The sequence below is a fragment of the Falco rusticolus genome, chromosome 4 (genome assembly GCF_015220075.1).
Source record: "Falco rusticolus isolate bFalRus1 chromosome 4, bFalRus1.pri, whole genome shotgun sequence".
NCBI classification, from domain to species: domain Eukaryota; kingdom Metazoa; phylum Chordata; class Aves; order Falconiformes; family Falconidae; genus Falco; species Falco rusticolus.
Genome location: NC_051190.1, coordinates 39,208,714 through 39,228,051, shown reverse-complemented (window position 1 = coordinate 39,228,051; position 19,338 = coordinate 39,208,714). Strand labels below are relative to the sequence as shown.

Below are 19,338 nucleotides of genomic sequence, written 5' to 3'. Positions count from 1 at the left end.
ATCTCACCTCTTGATGGTCTGGGTGATTGAGGTCTGTCGTTGTAGCACCGGCCTCCTCACTTCATTAGGCAGGGAGGGTACACGGCTGTTGTCAGCGGGCATGCTCACACTTCGCAGAAAGGCCTGCCGTCTCGTTGGCTGCAAGGAAAAGCAGGAGGGCTGTCAGTGTTCTTGGAATGATGCTCTCCAGGGCCAGTCAGGTTGTGAAACGTCTAGTTAGCAATTCAACAGCGGCCCAACACCCCAACAAGTGTGCATGCAGTTGGGCAACAAAATCAGGCTAACAAGGACTGTGTTCATGTTAGCCAGAAATGGCTTTGCAGAACAGAATGGTTAACATCAAGGACACAGCACCTGTGTGTTGCAGTGGGTCTCAGCTCAGACTGGCTCTAGCCTGGCCCATGGACTGATAGCCACTTGTAGATGGAAGTATATTAAACGAGCTCCTGCAACATACCCTCCTGGCTTTTTTCTAGCCACAAGGAACCCAGGTCATGCACTCCTAAACCACTCCACGAGGTGATGAGAAGAACAGTAAGTGAGATTGCTTCATAAGTGACTCTGGATCAGCTCTAAAAGCCTGCGAGAGATGTGGGTGGGTCTGCGCTGTAGCTGCTGCCTGGTGCAGGCTATGCAAGCTGGGAAAGTCACATCAGCTTTGCTCATAACCTAATTGTCTGGACACACTCAGGTCTGAAAGCTCCTGGCATGTCTTGGCTGAATGTCACCTACCAAACATGACAAAGCTCACCGGACCGCTCTCAGCTCATACAACTGCCTCCCCAGGGCTGCTCCAGATTAATTTTTCATCAGCTTGGCAGAGACACCATCTCCCATTTGTAAAATGCAGGCGGAGCAGACTGTCCCTCTGGCAAGTGAAGATCTAATCAACTGTTTCTCTGGTCAGACACTGTCTCCATCTCAAGACTACTCGCTACTCCAGCCCCTCTAGCCCAGAAAGCTAATAATTTCCACTAATCTTAACGTTTTTGTTATGTTTTATGTGAAAACAATACATAGATACTCAGGTTGTAAGCCAAAGGAGCCCATTACACACTCTTAACTTGACAGCCTGTGCTGCACACACCGGACCTGCAGAGAACCTCTGCCAGCTTCCATCACAAGTACAGAGTGCCTCTGCAGAAGGTGCCCCGCTGGATTTAGAGATTTCACACAAGAGAACATTCATCATAGCCCTAAATAAGTGATTCGGAAGGTTTCAACCTGCATTCCACTTAAAAACACTCCACAGTTAAAACACCGCATTCCACTTCGAATCCCTGCAGACTGAACCCTGATCACTTTCCTTCCAGGGGAAAACCAGGAGCAAGATTTATCTGCCAGAAGCTGTCACATAACTGCTGGAACAGCAAAAAGGCCAGTCTTTGCTATTCCAAGCTCAACATAGGTTTCCTCTTAAGACAAGCTCATCCTCAACTCCCCTCCAGGGAAGCTCTATAACCCTCCATTTCTCTGATGGCTAAACCATTCTTCCACACAAGCAACTGAACCCGGGCACTGCACCCCACCCACGGAGCTGGGCAGTAAGAACCCTCCTCCAGCTCTGCCTTTGGTGCAGGTAGTCTCTGTTCCTGCAATACGGTCACACAAGCAGCCAGCAATCATCCTACCCAGGTCTCACCTGTACATGAGAGTTTTTGCCACCTTGTAGCAGAATTTCCTGTTATTCTTCCTATTGCCAGCACAAATACCTATGTTTTCTCTCAGTTTGCGCAGTTCCTGTTAACCTATCACCCCATCTCTGCTTCACCACTCTTCAATGTTACTTATTTCCCATCCCACATGATTTTCTTATGTTTCTCATGCTGGTAAAAGCATTGTGTTGCCAGTAACTGTTCTTTCTCTGCTGTTACTGATGACAGCCTGTTATTATCTTGGCTGTTCATAAGTCAGATTCATTCCCTGTTCATTTCAGCATGAGGTCCAGCACTTCCAGGGCCTCATGTTTGTCTAGGTGCCCTTCACTCCTCCAGTCCCCTAAGAAATGCTTCTTTGAATACTTCACTCCCATATCCCCCAGCCAGGACACTTTTCACAATCCACACATCCACAAAGTCACATCCACTGATCTGAGCACATCAGCAACCCACTCTCATCCCTCCCACATCCCCTTCAAGGAGGAGTTAATTAGCGATCATAAATTTACTCAACGCCTCTGCCCCTTCTCACATGGCCTCGTGACCTGCCATCACACACTGCCTTTCCCTCAGCCAGGACTGCTGGAGACCATGGGCACAGGCATGCTCTTGGCACAGTGAGGCTCTGCACACCCCCTCCATGGCTCTGCAGACCCTTCCTCCTGCCCCCAGCCTCTATACCTGTACAGGCTGGGGCTCTTCTGGCACCGACACAGGCACCGGCACCGGGATGTCCAGTTTTAACCATGGTGGCTTCTTCCGCTGTAAACTGCTCGTGCTGTCGTGTCGCACCTCCGACATTGTCCCACGTTCGTCCTCAGGCCTAGGAAGAGGGAAGAAATCAGAGTCAGGAGCAGGCAGGCTCATCCCTGACATACATGCCAGGGTCAAGCAGGGTCAAGCAGGGTCAAGCACAGCACTCTCCTCCAGGCTGTGAATGATGAGAGCCAAGCCCCACATCGAACAACTTCCCAAAGTGCCTTGTGAGGCTTCAGGCATCACAGGTTGTGTCTGCACTGGTCAGCCAGGACCAGACACTCAGAGGACAGGGTGCATTTCTAAGGCCTGCAGGACCTTGAGCCAGGTGCCAGTCACAAGTTTGAGAGTCACCTCCCATTAAGTTTTTTGCTGAGACTACTGTCAGATCCAGGTTCCTTAAGAACCAGCCATGAATTAAATCTTAATGAGATCTGGATCCAGTCCCAACTGAATAAGTAGCTGCAATACCAAAAGCCACTGACCTCCCTCTAAAAACAGTTTGTGACTCACAGGCACCCTTGCCCATCTAAAGCAGCACCAAACTTTCCTACCTAACTACTACTTAGCAATTAGCAAGTGGCCATTTCTCGTTGTTGGTTCTGATCTCTTCTAAATGTAGTCATTTCCCAGAAACACAACATAGTGCACAAAGTAATACAAGTATAGCATCAACATTACAGAACTGGCACTAATCCTGAACTAAGAGTGGTTTTCATACATAAATAATAATGATAAGGTATTTAAATAGAAACCGCTGTGTTACCAAAATTCCAGAGGAACCAGAGTGACTCGCTGTCATCTTGCCCCCTCTACTATACTTCAACTTTCTCTTCCTGTTTAGGTTGCATGCAGTGGGACAGGGACCATGCAACTCCTTCAGGCTGGCAGAGCACCTACTTTACTGTGCACGCTCAGAGAAACAATTAAGAAAATAGATTTAATTGGAGGAATCAGCTCAAATACCTCCACAGGTACTTTCCAACCTAAGTTATTCTACAAGCTCCTAGCACAAATGCAACTGCAAGCTAGCAGTGGGACACATGTGCTGAATGGGACAACAGATTTAATTCCCTCCTAGCTCCCCCGTTGCATTGTCCTAGGCCACACATTCCACAGGGGACAAAAAAAAAACAATTAAAAAAAATAATATCAAGAGTCCCAGCCTCTTCTCCCACCATGGTGGACAGATGGAATAAGAATCCAGTTAACTTAGCAGGCACACATGATCTGAAAGGGAGTAGGAGAAAAGCTCTCTGTTCCAATTGAAACTCAGTGCTCTTACAATGTTAACACAGTCAATTTATTTTAAATGCTTAATGAGTGTAATATGCAAGGATTCTTCCTTGGGAGTGGCCAAGTCCTAAGACAGGACCAGAGGCAGAGGGACCTCCATCCTTGGAGACATTCAGCACTCAACTAAATGAAACCCTGAGCAGCCTGAATTATCCCTGCCTTGCACAGTGCCCGAGCCAGACAACCTGCGAAGGTCCCTCCCAACCCTCCCAACCTGTATTAGGCACCGGTACCCTGAAACACGCGCTGCCTTTCACAGCATTTCCACCATATTCCCACAGCTCACTGCAGCTGCTCTGGAAAGGGAGCTGCACAAGTGGCAAAGCTTACCACTGCAAAAGAAACACGGGGCGGGGGGGGGGGGGGGGGCGCGGGGCGGGAATAGGTCAACAAAAAGGAGAGGGGGATGATCTGGATTGGGTTAGAAGAGAATCTCATCTAAAAGGAGCTGAAGACCAGCTGCTAGCTCAGTCCTGCAAGCTGGGCTGGCTGCCAGCAGCACCGCGCTCAGCTGAGCTGGAACGACAGATAGGGAGGACTCAGCTGTAGGTGGGTGAAGGTTGGGTTTCAGCAAATACCACAGGCCCCCAAAAGTCTGGGAATTCAAGTACAGACATGCCCTTCATACATGCACCACAGTCCTGTGTGCAGACAGTGCCATACATTAGAGGGACACAATTCCTTCCTTCCCTCCACTCCTAGCCACAGGGGTGACTAAATGCATCTGTTCTAACTTCCTATAAGAAGAAAATAAGAGTATTAGGGGAACTCACGTCTGCTCTTGGTAAGGGTAAATCCACTACAAGACAACTTTCAGTCTTGCATACAAACAGGCAAACTTGCCTTTACGGTGAGGTCAGAAAGCAAAGCAGATTTCTCATACCTGAAAAACTCCCTTGGTGTAATGCAAAGAGCTCCAGCATTTACCCATGAGGATCACGAACACCAGGTCTTCTTGAGATGCTCTAATCAGACAAGCAAAGAGGGACAGAGCCACCAGTCTAGCATGACCAAACACAACCTATTTCATACATGCCCCTCATGATGCAACTTAAGAGCCTCCTTTCTGTGCCTTCAAGGGCAAATGCAGAGCCTCTGAACTAGCAACTCTTCTTTTTCCAGCATCTCTTTAATGAGCAGACATCACTCAGCTTCCTTCCTGTCCACCTACAGAGCTGCCTTTGTGAGCAGGTGCTTTGGGTGTAACGCATACAAGCGTGTAAGGTTTGCAGCTTTATCAAACAGTGAGACCAAGCCAGGATGGTAGTGAATGAAATGTCCAAAAGCTGGCACAACAACACTGCACTCTGTGAAAGACTTTCAAGTGAAATCTGTTTTCAGTCCCCCTTCCCAAATTGCCACAGACAGGGATGTTCACCTATCCATCACGCTGGCTTCGTTGCAACCCTTGCAGACTAGTGCACAGGGATCTTCAGCAGTGTGCACACACGCCACATGCAAGGAAGAGGACAGAGCACGCACACACATGGGGTCAAGCCTGTGGCCTTATCATTATCCCCAAAGTTGACTTGAGTTTGTACGTTAGGCCAAAAGAAGATCTCAAGATGAAATTCACGTAGCTGACAAAGCAATGCACTGCTTTGTCCCAACTTCAGCCATTAAAGAGCTCTGTAAATAGCAAAGCATTAAAATGCATATATAACTGTGTAAGTGTTTAAAAACCAGGTGAGTTTCAAGAGTGACTGCAAACAGAGTACTTGGGAGCAAGTTCTTCTACCAGTTTGACCTTTCTTACTTACTGAAATGTTCGTTTCCCAATAAAAAAGTACAGTGAAGGCAGAGCTGTTTAGCATTCCCAACTACATGTGTGCATTTGGAGCGGCCAAGCCTAAACCTCACAAACACATAAGATGAAACTTGCAGGGCCTGATCCTCTGCACACTGTGGATACACGGCCACAGCACAGGTCAGCCAACTGCCTCTGACTCAGGGCACAAAGACTGGGATTTGGACATAAGAGGCAGGTCTCCAGCAGATTAATGGCAAGACTGAATGTGGATCCAGCCGTATACATAGACATATAGTTTAGCTGTACATAGGTGCATAGCTGCGTACATACATGTACAGCTGGATGGTTGAACAGAGGCTTTGCAAGGCAGGTAACACCCCTAATTTATACCTGGTCCTCACTCAAAAGTGCTGCAGTCACTAATTTCTGTCTCTAAAAGCACATGCTAAGTTTCACACTAACCCCTCGATTATTTTCAGGGGTTAGTATTTCAGGATACAACATCCACATATTTGATTGGGCCAATGGGTTTTGTTTCAGAGTTGACTGCATTGGTACATATTTCATTTGAATGGCCCCATATCCTCAGTCCCAATTTCTCAGTACTGTTCCAACAAGCTTTTTGAAGAGGTCACTGACAGCAGAAGGATAGGAACATACACAGTACAGCCATGCAAGGTCAGGCCTAGCGTCCATCTAAAGGCAGTATCTCATTTCCAACAGAGGATGCCTGGCAATGGGTACAGAGTACAGGATCACTCGACAGTCGTTATCTCCCAGGACAGAGTCATGGCATGTGCTATGAATAACTCGGAGGCTTCTGGTGCCAAAGATGTCTTCGCATTTAATGGTTCTGCATCAATCCAAAGATTTTTCTTCCAGAATTTATCCAACTCATCTTTTAAATCAAGCAAACTTCTGGTATTCGTCACTGCATGTAACAAAGAGCTCCACAGCTGAAACATGTACTGGGTGACAAGCCATCTTCTCCAGTTTGTCTCTAAACCAGCCATTTCCTGTGTTCACTTGATGCCCCATAGTTCTCAGGCCTGGGCTAGAAGAGTGAACAGCTTTTCCTTGTCCTCTTTTCCATGCCAATCCTGACTCTACAGATCTCTTCCATGCCCTTCCTACCATCCTCTCTTCCCACAAGCACAGCAGGATCCACATCCAGCTGCTCAGTCCTTGGACAGGAGCTGTTCCAGACCTCTCACTTGTGGTTTGCAGCACCTCCTAAAGTCCAGAAAATGCTCCACCAACCTTGACATATACTAAATATCTTCACCCTGGGAAGGTGGAAATGTTCATGCTTTCAAGCTTTTGTGACCTGTCATTGGGGCTTGAAACTCAACTTCTGGGAACCGTTAGGATACCAATTCCAAGTGACATCAAGAGAGAAGTCTATTACCAAAATCATGTAAGAGCCACTGGAGACATGGGTAAGGACACTGAAGAGACTGGGAAGAGGTGGAATGGCCCCAATACTTGCCTGGACTTCTCATCCCAGTGCTGGCACAGTTCCAGTCCTGCTGCCACCACCTGCACTGCCCAGTCAGCTCAGAAGCTGTTCCCTCAGCATCACTGAACTGAGGAATCCAGAAACACAAACTCTTCTCCAGCACACAGGTTGATCACCCAGCATTTGTAAATCTAGCTTCTTCCAACTGATCAGCTGCATGTACAACTGCGGTAGCAGTGCAAAAATTATTAATGAAGTCCATTTCAATGCAAATAAACAAACAAAAGAAAAAGGTGGTATATTGCAGATATTCTGGGAAAGTCATTTTCAAAAGCTTCGTGCCAAAGCAAGGTCACAGTACCAGAACAAAAGCCAAATCCACTCTGCTGTGGGTCAGGCTAAGAAAGAGGGAGAGCGCATTAAATTCCAAAGTTGGCACATGATCAAGAAAAGCTGCTTAGTGAAATCCACTGACCCAAACAGAGAAGGAAAAGCCTTGTACAGAAGCCTGAGTATGCTCCTAAAACTGACAGGCATCTCAAATACATTCAGACATTTGCACAGTCATTTCAAGGACAAACCATCCTTCCATTTAAACAGATAACTGAAGCTACTCCCATGCTGATTTTTTTTTCTTCCAAAGTTTCCATTTTACCAGCATTCCCATTTAAAATAAAGCTTTTTTTTCCTTCCAAAAACATACAAAACAAAAAAACAACTTCATTCAACCTTGCCACACAAACACACATCATCTGCTTTCTCCAGCAACACTGCTCCCCTCCAGCACAGCGTGTGCACGTAAAAGACACCTGGGCTACTCCATTGCAATCTGATCACCACGCCCCATGGTCAGCCTCCAGCTGTTTTCTTCCACTTTTTAAACTCCCATCACTGTAGCAGCTGTATTTGCCATGCCTGCTCTGCAGAGTCCCAGGCAAGGCCAGTGTACCTGAAGGGGTCTGCCCATGCAGCTGTCTGGCTGAGGCACACGGGTAGGCATCCGGGTGGAGGGACAGCAAAGAAACCGGGATCCTAAATGTGTTCTCCAGGCAGAGTGAGCCAGGGGAGACAGTGGACTGCTGGCTGTGCCTCTCTCTCGAGGAGGATTTCTGCTGGCACAGCAGGGAAAAGGCAGGAAGCCCAAGGAGAAGAGGAGCAGTGGGGTTTCAGTCTTGCGGCTGCCAATAAAACCATCAAGCATGGAACAGACCCAACAAGTTACAAATAATATCTCGAATACCAGGCGCAAGCCAGACCTTTAAAGCAAGCCAGATGGAGGGGCTGAGGGCAGGCAGGGATGAGGAAGAAGGATCAGGCCTGTGACCCTGCACTCTAGAAAAGGCTGTTGAGGGCACAGCAACACCCAGGCTTTAGCTGAGACCACCACCATGTCTCCCCCTAAGAACTACCTCAGAAATGAAACAAGGCCAGCAGCACTGCTCTGCCAGCAGCCCTGTGCAGGGTGCTCTCCTGCTCTCCTGACCCTCACTGCTGAGCTCGGAGGAGATGCCATGAGGCTTTGCAGACCCACAGGCTGCCAAGCAGAAGGTGGGGTCAGAGCAACCCAGGCACCCCTGAGCACAAGCCTGGCAGCAAGCTAGGCAGACACGCTGCCCTTTTAGCCCTGCACAGCAGGGAGCTGGCAGGACTACCATCCCCACGCCCACTGCCCCTCTCACTGCCCTCTCCCATGCACAAGCTCTGTGAGTGATGGTAGGGATTGATACTGCCTAAAACAGCCTGCACCAAATCACACAGGCAATGGTTCCCCTGCCTTCCGCTTGCAAGCAAACCAACCTGACAGCTAGCTGCTGCCCAAAAAGCAGTCTTGCCTTACTCTAGTGAGCCACTTCAAGGTGTTTTACCAGCACAAAACTAACCCTAGTAAATTATTTCCTGTTGATCTGGCATCCTGAAGAGGCTCAATTTCAGATAAGCTCTGTGCAACCTGAGAGAGGAAGGGTAGGACCAGCTTATTCAGTGATAGCTCAGCATGATAGCAGCTGAGCTGAAACATCAAACTACAGCCTGAGCACCTTTGTCCCCCACCTGTGTGAAACAATGTTCCTCCATCCCCAGCCCAGCAGATCAGTGCTCAGGGAAACTGCATTTGCCCCTGCCAGCACGCACACAGCACACTGAGCCCCTGTGCTCTCCTCTGGAGAGGGACCAGACAGGAGGCCTGGGGAACAGCCAACCTCTTATTAAAAGACATAGCTTTCCTGCAGGCCAGTGTGGCACACTGGAAAGACCTGTCCCTACCCAAACTGTCTTTAAACTTCATGTCAAAGCAGAACATGGAAGAATGGATCTGAGGTGCCGAAATCCTTTACGTGGGCTTCAATGGAACAGAGGACTTTGCCTTGTAGAGAGTGAATTAAAAAGCACACAATCTTCCACCTGAGAGTTTTCTTTTCAACGTAGAAAGAGCACGCTTGAGCAGGTGGCCGTAAAACCAGCATGCAAGTAGATCATGGGAAAGCAGCACGCCAGCACCATTGCAGAGCTGCGCCAGCAGGAACCCACCAAGGTGGGGAGCTTGCTATGGAGAAGGTCTTTTAACTTCTGCGGCTACCCAAGCAACCAAAGCAGCGCGGAGGGATCTCACCGTGAACCACTTCATTTAATTAACTGAGAAATACCAGTGGAAACTTCCTGGCTTGGAAGAGGCCAAGCAGACAGGAAACGGGAAGCTACACTAGCAAAAACCCAAGGGTTTGGATTCAATGCAAAGCCTTGTAGAATGATACTGGTATGCAAGAGGCACACCAAGACTGCAAAGCTTCAACTGGGACCCACTGAACTTGGAGAAAGTTCAGCTATATACAGAGCCAGTGGGTTTTAAATACAGGTAATAAAGCATCTGCCACTGAAATCCGAATGTATATGAGTCAACCTCATGAACAGGAGCGCAGATCAGATGTCCCTTTGAGCAACTGATTTTCTTGATTTTCAGAAAAAGCTACAGGTCATGATGGAAATCAATAATAAACAAGTTCCTACTGGAACACCAGCATTAAAACTTTTCAAAGCAGCATCACATGGGACCCGAAAGGTCTCCAGATCTGGCGCCCTTATATAGAAGAGAGAAAAAACAGGGAACTCAGAAAACTCTCTGATTCCCATTAGTCCCCAGATCTGTAGTTCAGCTTCTCCAAATACAGGTTAAAAGATGACCCCCAACTGCAGCCTACAAACAACACTCACACAGGCAATTGACTGATCTTCAAGGTCCTTTTGTTGCAGCAGACAAAAGGCAGAATAGTAACAAGAACACAGAAGCCAACGCTCAAAATTCAAGCTATAAAGATGTCACACCCACTTGAAAGAGATGCAAGACAAGAGAAGAAGCAGTGCCCCCAGCCCTGTGTTGCCCCCCTCCTCGTGCTGGCACGGGCATCCCTGCAGCTGTTGGGTGATCCACACTGGGAACCGACCCACATTAGCTCAGCAAAGAAAACGGTTTGTTCCAGCCCAAGCTCCTTCCCTGATCCAAGTCACCACATGGCTCCACAAACACTTGTGCCAGCAGAAGGAAAGGGGAACAAAAAGAGCAGCTGGAGCCAAACGACTGGACTGCTTCTCAAGGCAGCACAGTTTAAAACAATCACGAAAACATGGCAAAAAACTCACACTTGCAGCACTGTAGGAAGCTAACAATTATCACAAGGGAGGTGGTGGGTTCTGCATCTCTTGAGGCTTAAAAAATCTTCTGAGAAGTGCCTTCACTGCAGGTGCTGAGTGCAGCAGGAATAAAATACTACTGTATCACCAGAGGCAGAGCGAATTTTTGGTGGGATCAAAACATCCAAACCATCCACAGATTTCTCCAGAGCTGACAGCCAAGCCTCATGCATGGGGAGCTTCCATAGAAGGGTTCCCAAGGGATGAGTTTCCCCTGCTCATCTATGGCCTGTGGCACCCACAAAGCAAATAGGTGGAAAGGAGCCAAGTAGAGCAGACTGGACAGAGGGGCTGTCTTTTCCATCTCCTAAGCATGTGTGACCAGATGACAGAAGCAGGTTCACAGCACTAGCCAGCATGCCTGCACCCCAGAGTCCACACAGGGCCCAGGCAACAAGCGATCAGCATCCAACTCCACCTTCTAGAGTAAACCCAATACAGAACCATCTACAGCCCCTAGATACCAGATACCAGCAAGGGGAACAGTTCGAGTATAAAACATAACAAACAAAGAGGAGGGAGCAGTGGAAATCCTTCTGGAGTACTTTGGCATCTTCATCCTGTTTGTGCCTCTCCATGAACACACCCTGCAGCTTTGCACAGAGAACACCAGCCTGCCACCACATGCAACAGCCACATCTCCAGCAGCCATGTCCCAATACCCTGGTCACAGCACGCCACTTATAGGCTACATCTGGGCACAGATTGATGATGATACCTGCTCATAGCTCCAGTCACAGTATGTCAAACATAGGGTGAGAGAAGCCAGCACTGACCATCACTCCCATTCCTTAGGGAAGCTGGTAGAGTCAGCACTGCCTGGTTCTCAAAAGGAGAGGCTTCCCACCTAGAGATCCATTACAGCTACCAGACAGCTGATGCTTCTCAGCATGCCTGTGCAGGAACCCAAGGATACTACTGGTGGTCCAGTGCCACAGTGACCATAGCCAGAATGGATAACAAGTATAATCACATTAACAACTCAAATATTAACAATTCCAATTATAAACAACTGACTGCCAGCACTGGAAGCGTATCTACAGCAGAATCACTTACACAAGCCTTGTTCTTGCATGCTACTCCAAGGTAGCCACAGCTGCCTGTTGGGTTAGCAGTGCCTGTGCTGAGCTGGCAGAGCCCTTTGCCCTGGGGTCCCCAGCAGCCTCAAAGCACAGCTGGCTCAGTACTCTGCCTGGGTCTACACGTTCTTCAGCTCCTTGTTAACAAAGAAGCAGGAAAGCATGATCACAGAAACTATTTTAGTATGCATTTAACTCATTGCAACAATTAATGGGGCTGCAGAAGACCCTGTTCTGGATTTATTTTCATTACTAGTAAAACAGATGTGCTGTCAAGTACTGGCTGATCCACAAGTACCATGGACACAGTTATTGCTTGAATTATACAGCAAGGTAAGACGCACAAAAATGCTTTTGTCAGCGAAGCCATGACCCCACATAAGAAAACAAAAGACAAAACCAACAAAATCCTGCCACTGTATTTTAACAAAGGTACAATTTTTCACTGGAATTGTGCATTTTAAGTTTTTTCCACCAGCCCTCATATGCATCACAAGTACTGTAAGTGTTCGGGACAAGGAAAGCTAGGAACACAACACTGGTACAACTCTCAAGACAGCAGTAAACACTGGCTCTGGTTGCTTTTGAAATAGCTGCTGCCAGTGCACCCACCTCAAGAGCAATTTTCTTGGTAAAGTAACGCCTCTTAGTGATTACAGCATTGTTTGTTTAGAAAATATGACATCAATAAACAATCAATGGAAAAGCAACTGCCAAAACTAGCAAGTTCCCCTAAAAAGATCACAATACTCCAAACCAAGAATTATGTTAGACCAAAAGCCACCCAACCTCCACGGCAAAAGCTCTCTGTACTAAAGCAGCTAAGAATCACTGTTTGTTGTGCTAAATAAAAACGCCCCATTGGCAAATGAGATCAAAACTGCCACAAATGACAACATTTCCTATGGAAAGTTACATAAAACCATGCTGAATAGCAATCTAAAAAAATCTTAGAGGAAATAACAATAACAAACACTGGAGCCACCAGAAGACGGACTATATTCAGGAAGGATGGAAGCCACAGCATCTGAGCCATTCAAGCCAGCTTTCTTTCCACGTTCCTTTGAAATTCAGAGCATCTTCACTCACCATCACACACCGGTTTTTTCCAACACAACCACAGTTCTGTTCACCTGGATCCAAGTGAGAGGACAAGCCTGCATCCACCAGCAATGCCCACAGCAATGAGGCTCAGTGGAGTTCCTTCAAAGCAACAACTAAATAGCCAAGGACTCAGAGCAGAGCTGGTTCAGCTGGAGCTGCTCTTCCCAAGCATTAGCAGATTTAGCAAGGGACACAGGAGTCTGACTTCTACTCTTGCTAGCACTCGACAGTCAGCCACACACCATCTCCTACTTTGTCTAACTGGAAAGCAGTTGCAAGAAGAGCTTAGTCTTGCTCTGCAGGTATGTGTACACATGTGTATGTTCATGTGTGCCCAACACACCAACTAATTTATAACGCAAATAGAAACAATCAAATTCTAACTTTGTTTTAGCAAACCAAATTAAAAAACTAAGTGAACCACACTTCTTCAATCTGAGTGAATGGCACGTTCTCTCTCACTGCTCTCCCTGAAATTACAGTCCCAGAGTAGTCAGAGAATAGGAAGGTATGCTCACACTTTCTGGCAAAACAACTCACAGCCTGCTGTCTTCTACAGTTCACTTTAACGCACTGGGCTTTGAATTTGACAGAGAAAAGTACCTCCCATGTGCTGCCTGCAACAGGGCAATAACTCCTGAAATACGGAAACTCTAGTCATCAATGCAGCTGCCTGAGCCCTCAAGATTTTAAAATTCAAGCTGTTATAACTTTCACTGAGTCAAAGCCAAGTAAGCGTTGGACCTGTAGAACAGTGAAAGCAGCATCCTGCACAGCTTCAGGATGACCTCATACAGATTGTTCCTTTTTAAAGAAAAAAAAACACACCTTCAAAGTAGGGATTGCTGCTGACCAGCAGAGCAAGGGGCTGTCTCTCAGCAATGTGGAAACAGGAACGGGAGGAGGCGGCAAAGGTAGGCTTTCCAGAAAAGGCAAGATCAGGCATGTCTTGATATCTCTTCTCCCCTTGGGAAGGCTGTACTGTGCCAGGGAAGTGTTTTGTAATGATACTTCTTAGTTCACTGAGAAGAAATTACATTTCCTTTAATAATCGCTGTGTTTTAGAGATGCTCTGATTACTAGGGCAAGGTCTATTTGTTGCTAAAGGCCCCAGAATTTGAGAATTTGAGTATCCACTGCTCAGGTCTACATCACAATAGTTCTAATGCTTCCAATGGTATGCAAAAAATAGCTTTAATTATATTTGAAACAAATGGTTCATCTACATAGTTGAAGAGTGCACCCAAAGCAAATTTCAGCAAGAACAAGCCTTATGTCAATCTGACATTTGCTGTCTCTGCAGCAAACAGAGCACACAACCAATGGAACTCGCACTCAGTAGCTTTAGGAGATTTAAGTTAACCTTAACATGAAGAGTAAGCTCTCCGCCTTCACCAAGTAGCAAATCGCCACCGTTTGTTATTCAGAAGGATTGACCATACTTTGGGTGATTTATTCAAAAACTCAGCTACTCATTTGCTCATTGTGACATCCCAACACACATTAAAAAAAAACAAAAACACACTTCCTCGTTCCTACTGCAGTATGGACTGAAAACAGCAAGTATGAGACATGGGATCTTAAGTGGGCTTCAACTACTCCTGTATGGCAGCTAGATGAGCAGGACCAAAAAAAGGAGCAAGCGATCAGAAACCCCTGAAGTTCAGCTAACAGGGACATGACAATGGGCAATCTCAGCACAGACACAATTTCCACTGCTCCCTGTGGAAATGCCATTCTCACAGGGTTGCCCCTAGACCTTCCCAAAGGCACAGTCAAGCCAGCCTGTGAAAGCAGAGTGGTTGGCAGGCAAGTCTTTCCCACCCCATGCTGTATTGGAGTGAGGGCCTCTATGACTTCGAGAAAGCAGGCCTGGGTGGCAAGAGCACACATCACACACCAAATCAGTTTGGGGTTCTTCAAGGACACAGAAAGAGCTGCCAGCATGACAATGGGAAATGCTGTCTAACAGATTCATTTCCCTCCAAGGTTAATTCTTGCCTGTTGCCTCCCTGATCCCTTGGGACTAATATCTGCAGGACTAGGATTGTCCTTTTTAAATATTTTTCTGTCACTTGTATGGTGGGTGCTGACCTCAGAGGGGAAATCACTGGACACTAGTGGAGTAAGCAACAGGTCCTCATGTTCATTCAGTTCAACTGGTTTGTCTGCTGGTTCTGAACAAGGCAAAAAATAAGCAAACCAAAAGATAAAAAAAAAAAAAAACCAACCAAAACAACAAACCACAAAGATTAAAAAAAAACCACCACTGAGAAGACCACTACCCACATGACCCTGAACAGCAGGGCTTCCCCTCCTTTGAAGAAAGAAACCATCTTCACTCTATTTTCCAGCGGCATTGGGACATTTTACCCACAACACAAGTCCCACTAAATTCAGGCTACAGCACACATTGAGACATTGTCACACTCTCAGCAGAGAGGATCCAACACACTTCTCTGAGCAGGCAGACAAGACATGCGTTCTGTGGGTTACTTAAAACTACAACAGGTACATACCCAGCATCAGGGAGGCAACCTTACAATAAACCGGGTGGGATCTGCACATTTCATGTCCATTTCATTCCAACTAGATGACAATAAAGTTAGACCTGGAGCCCAGCACCTCTTCAGCTGAAAAGACAGGATACTAATCCACATCTCAGTTCAGGGAAAATGTTTAGGAAGGAACCCATCCTTGAGTTTTAAGTGTTTCTACCAAAATGGGTCATATACCAGCAACAGGCAGGTGGCTGCAGGAACAGCAATTAAAAGAAGTGTCACACTGGGTCACAATTAATGCTGGAACCTCCAAGAAGAGCACATGGTCTTCATGGGATGCCAAAGCATCCAGGGAAAACTAAGGAAGAAAGGGAAAACTAAGGAAGAAAGGGAACAACCACAAGGGAAGAATCCTCTCAAAGATCGTTCTGCTAGAGATACAGAGAAACACCAGGATCTTCAGCTCACAGCCAGTCTCACTCAGTGGGCAGCATCCCCAGCAGCACACGGAGTGCTCTGCCAGCCTTTTTGCTGGATACACTGAACGGAAGAGGAAAAACTGGGACTCCTGGTCATGTTTCCCACCTCAGGCCTTCAGCACTAACCAGGCTGTGTTTGCACTGCAGAGAGATCTGACACACTGAATGGAATTAAATCTTTACTAATTATATCTGAGCATGTGGGCTTTGTGCCCAGAATCAACTGTCCTATCATGCCACACTCAGCAGACCCTGCCTCTTTCAGGGCAACGTGCTGGGACTTGCTGACTACTCTCCGGGTCTGGATTCCAGAAGAACAGGACTGATGACCCCAAAAGGAATTCCTATTCCTGCCTCACGACCTCGCTCAGTTGCAGGCTCACTGCAGTCCCCACCACAAAAATTAAATCAGCCATCTGCCAAGTCCAGTGACAAGGCACTGACCCTCTCCGAGGGACATAACTCCTGACTGAGGTGACACGTCAGGGCCATGCGCTCTCAGCACCAAGCCACAGGAAGGACGAGCTCACTAGAGAAGAGGTGCCTGCTCTGCTCTGCAGGCAAGCAGCACTCTTCACATCCAAAGCTCATCACCCTGGCTGAAGCCTACCCAGGCACAGAGCAAGACATTCCTGAGACTGGGGCCAGCCCATGGCTTTCCCCAGAACCTGAAAAGCCAGTTTGTAGGAGATCTCTTGCAACTGTATGGCTTAAAAAAAAAAAAAAAAAAAAAAAAAAAAAAAAAGCCTGTCATGGGAAGTCCCAGAGCAGAACTAGTTTTGTGGGAGTTGCTTTTACGCTGCGCTGCATTCACCTCCTTTCATGGGAACACACACAATCAGGCACACCACTGACAGATGACCACGCATGAGAGCCGCTTGCCTTCCAGGGGGGCTCAGGACCGATGAGCACAGAAACCACAACAAAGCTGGGGACCTGTTCCAAATCCACAGCACCTCTCGGGAGGCTGGCAGGGTCCCAGCTCAGGAATGGCACCAAACTCCCCAAGAATCCGCACACAGACAGTGGAGACCTGGGCTGCCCAGCAGTAGCCACGAGGATCTAAGGACACAAGAGGGATGCAGCAGGAGAGGGGGATGATAGCAGTTATTAGAGCAACAGAGGGTTAAAAAAAAAAAAGTAGACAAGCTTTCAGGTACACAGGGCCTTTCATAAAGTCCTTTTAACAATGAAAACTTCAAGGAAGTATCTGAAAGCTTATCTGTTTCTTCTAACTATATTAACCAATCTAACACAAGTTATCACCTCCTCTTGCAAAACCTGCACCACCAAGACAGAAGAGCTGGAGAGCAACATATATCCACACACTGGAATGGAAATCCCATTCTCCTTCCAAGGGTCAGCTCCCCAGCTGGCCTCAAGCCAGCCCTTTTTACCGCTGTGGTCATGGCACAAAGGCAGCTACTTGTCTATGCCGGTCTGTCAGCATTACTGCAGTTAACACCCTGCGCTCCTTCCTCGTCCCATGCTTCATTCAGAAGCGCCTACAACTTTGCTGCCTTGTCCCTTCCCGTTACGTGCGACTATTTTTTCCTTTACTGCAGAATACACAGCTTTCTTCCCAGAGGAAATCAGCAGCTATGGGGACAAAAACAGGAAGAAAGGAAACAACTTCCTGCTCACTCCAAGACCCGGCCTGGAGGCATCCCTGACCAACACCGAGCACCCCTCCAAGCCAACCTGGCAAGAGAACCAGCAGCCAGAACCATGCCCGTGCACAAGGACAAGCACCAGGCACAAGTCATCTGTGTTGCCGCTCGCCTCTCCCGAGTTACAGGGAGAAAAGCACAAGCTGCAACGTGCACAAGGGGCTTTTTGGCCACAGCGGGGCTAGTGATGGAGGGGAAGGACAGGTCGCTCTCTGAGGAGCCTGAAGGGACTCAGCACCAAGGACGCAATCCTGCAACAACCTTACTCAGGCTCCAGTTGGGCTGCTGTGATCCTCTGCTTCGTGCCAGCAGCGCGTAGTGTGAAAAGTCAGTTGAGGGGCTCGGTCCTGAGGAAAACTAACCTTTACGTGTAAAAAGCAGTATGTTTTCCACAAAGTGGCTGCCGAAACAGCGGTGACAGCATCAGGGGAAGGGCGGGTGGCAAACGTGTGGGAAGAGATGGGGGCGGAGGGGCCATTTCTGCTCCAGCGCGGACTTGGATCAGCTGAAACACGCCATGACCACGCACCTTCACCTACGGCCGAAAGCACCAGGGTCACCAACCTCCCGATGTCCAGAAATCCACGGTCAAAGCTGTGAAACCCCGGTTCTCCTCACAGATCCTCTCCACAGATCCAAACGCTGCTACTTCCAGCTGTCACTGACAGGGCCGGGCTCTCCACCTGAGGTACCGGGAGGCGAGCGAGGGCTGCCCCAGCCCGCGCTTTACCTCACGACGGTGGGCGGGCGGGGGGCATTTTCTCAGGGCTGACAGGGGTCGGCGCCGTCACCTCAGGACACCGGGCTCAGCCCCGCGCTCCGCCGAGGGCCGTTCCCTGCCCGGCTGAGGCGGCGCGACCGCGCCGCCTCAGCCGGGCAGGGAGCGGCCCTCGGCGGAGCGCGGGGCTGCCCCTCACGGCCGCGCCGCCAGCAGGGGGCTGCCGAGCCGCGGCTGAGGCGGCCGGGCCGCGGGACGGGACGGAGCCCGCAACTCACGTGTGCGCCGAACCCCGGGAGCACCCCCGCCTCGACCCCCACCCACACATACACACCCACACCCCTCAGCCCCGGGACTCACCGTAAAGGCGGGTGGAACGCAGCGGCGAAGCGCCGCTCGGGTCGGGCCGCCCCCCAGTGCGGTTTAAGGGACCGGCTCCGCCGAGCTCGGCCCGCGGAGGGCGCGGAGACTCCTCCCCCGTGCCAGGGGCCGGCCGGCCGGGCACGCCATTCACAGCCGCGGCATGCAAATGGGAGACGGGAACCGAGCGGCGTTCGGCGGCCTGAGTCCCGCCGGGGAAGTGCCAGCGCCCGGGGCCGCGGGACGACGCATAGCGCCGCGCCGCCGCCCTGACTCACGGTGCAGGAATGCGCCGCGCCGGGCGGAAGCCACCGGCCCGCCCGCGGCCCCCGCAGCCCCGGCGTGGAGCCCCCGCCTCCACCGCCGGCGTTTTGGGGGTCGGCTTCACGGGTGGCCAGCGCTCCCTGGGGGCTGCAACCGCCCACCCCCGGCCGAGCTGGGGGTGCAGCTCCAGGTCCCGTTAGTCCCGGGCTGCTGGAAGCTGCGTTTCCCCGCAGCGCCCGGCTGCGAGAGCAGGCAGAGCCGGGGGGAGCCCCGGGGGGGAGCCAAGCTCGGCACGATGGGACACAGAGGGGCCGGGCACAGCCAACTGCCAGGGCCCTGCTGGGCCTGCCCCGGCCCCGCTGCCGCCCTCGGCGCCGGGGCTCTCGCAGGGATGGCACACAGCTGCTGGCGCTGGCCTGGGTTGCTCCCAGTTACCTTCTCGCTCTGTCACTGTACTTTACCTGCTTTGCCTCATTCCCCTCCCCATGCTTAGCCCTGTGTTTCCCATCAAGTTCTTCACACCTCCTCCAGCCATGTGGTTAGCGTATCATCCCTTCCCT

The 19,338-nt window shown here is 49.4% G+C and overlaps 1 protein-coding gene across 3 annotated transcripts in view; it reads right to left on the bottom strand.

Annotated features, from left to right (window-relative positions):
- RHBDF1 (rhomboid 5 homolog 1) overlaps window positions 1–18,751 on the bottom strand; it is a 37,868-nt gene extending 19,117 nt beyond the window's left edge. Inside the window, exons 1-4 of one of the 3 annotated variants that reach the window (XM_037386108.1) lie at window positions 18,515–18,619; window positions 17,799–17,971; window positions 2,340–2,481; window positions 8–138 (exon numbers count right to left, since the gene is read on the bottom strand). In XM_037386108.1, coding sequence (XP_037242005.1) covers window positions 8–138; window positions 2,340–2,459 — 251 coding nt within the window. In that variant the 5' untranslated portion in view covers window positions 2,460–2,481; window positions 17,799–17,971; window positions 18,515–18,619. Of the gene's footprint in view, window positions 1–7; window positions 139–2,339; window positions 2,482–17,798; window positions 17,972–18,000; window positions 18,277–18,514 lie in introns of those variants that run through there. The other 2 variants (XM_037386106.1, XM_037386109.1) reach the window with 2 other exon arrangements.
- Window positions 18,752–19,338: the final 587 nt, after the last annotated feature.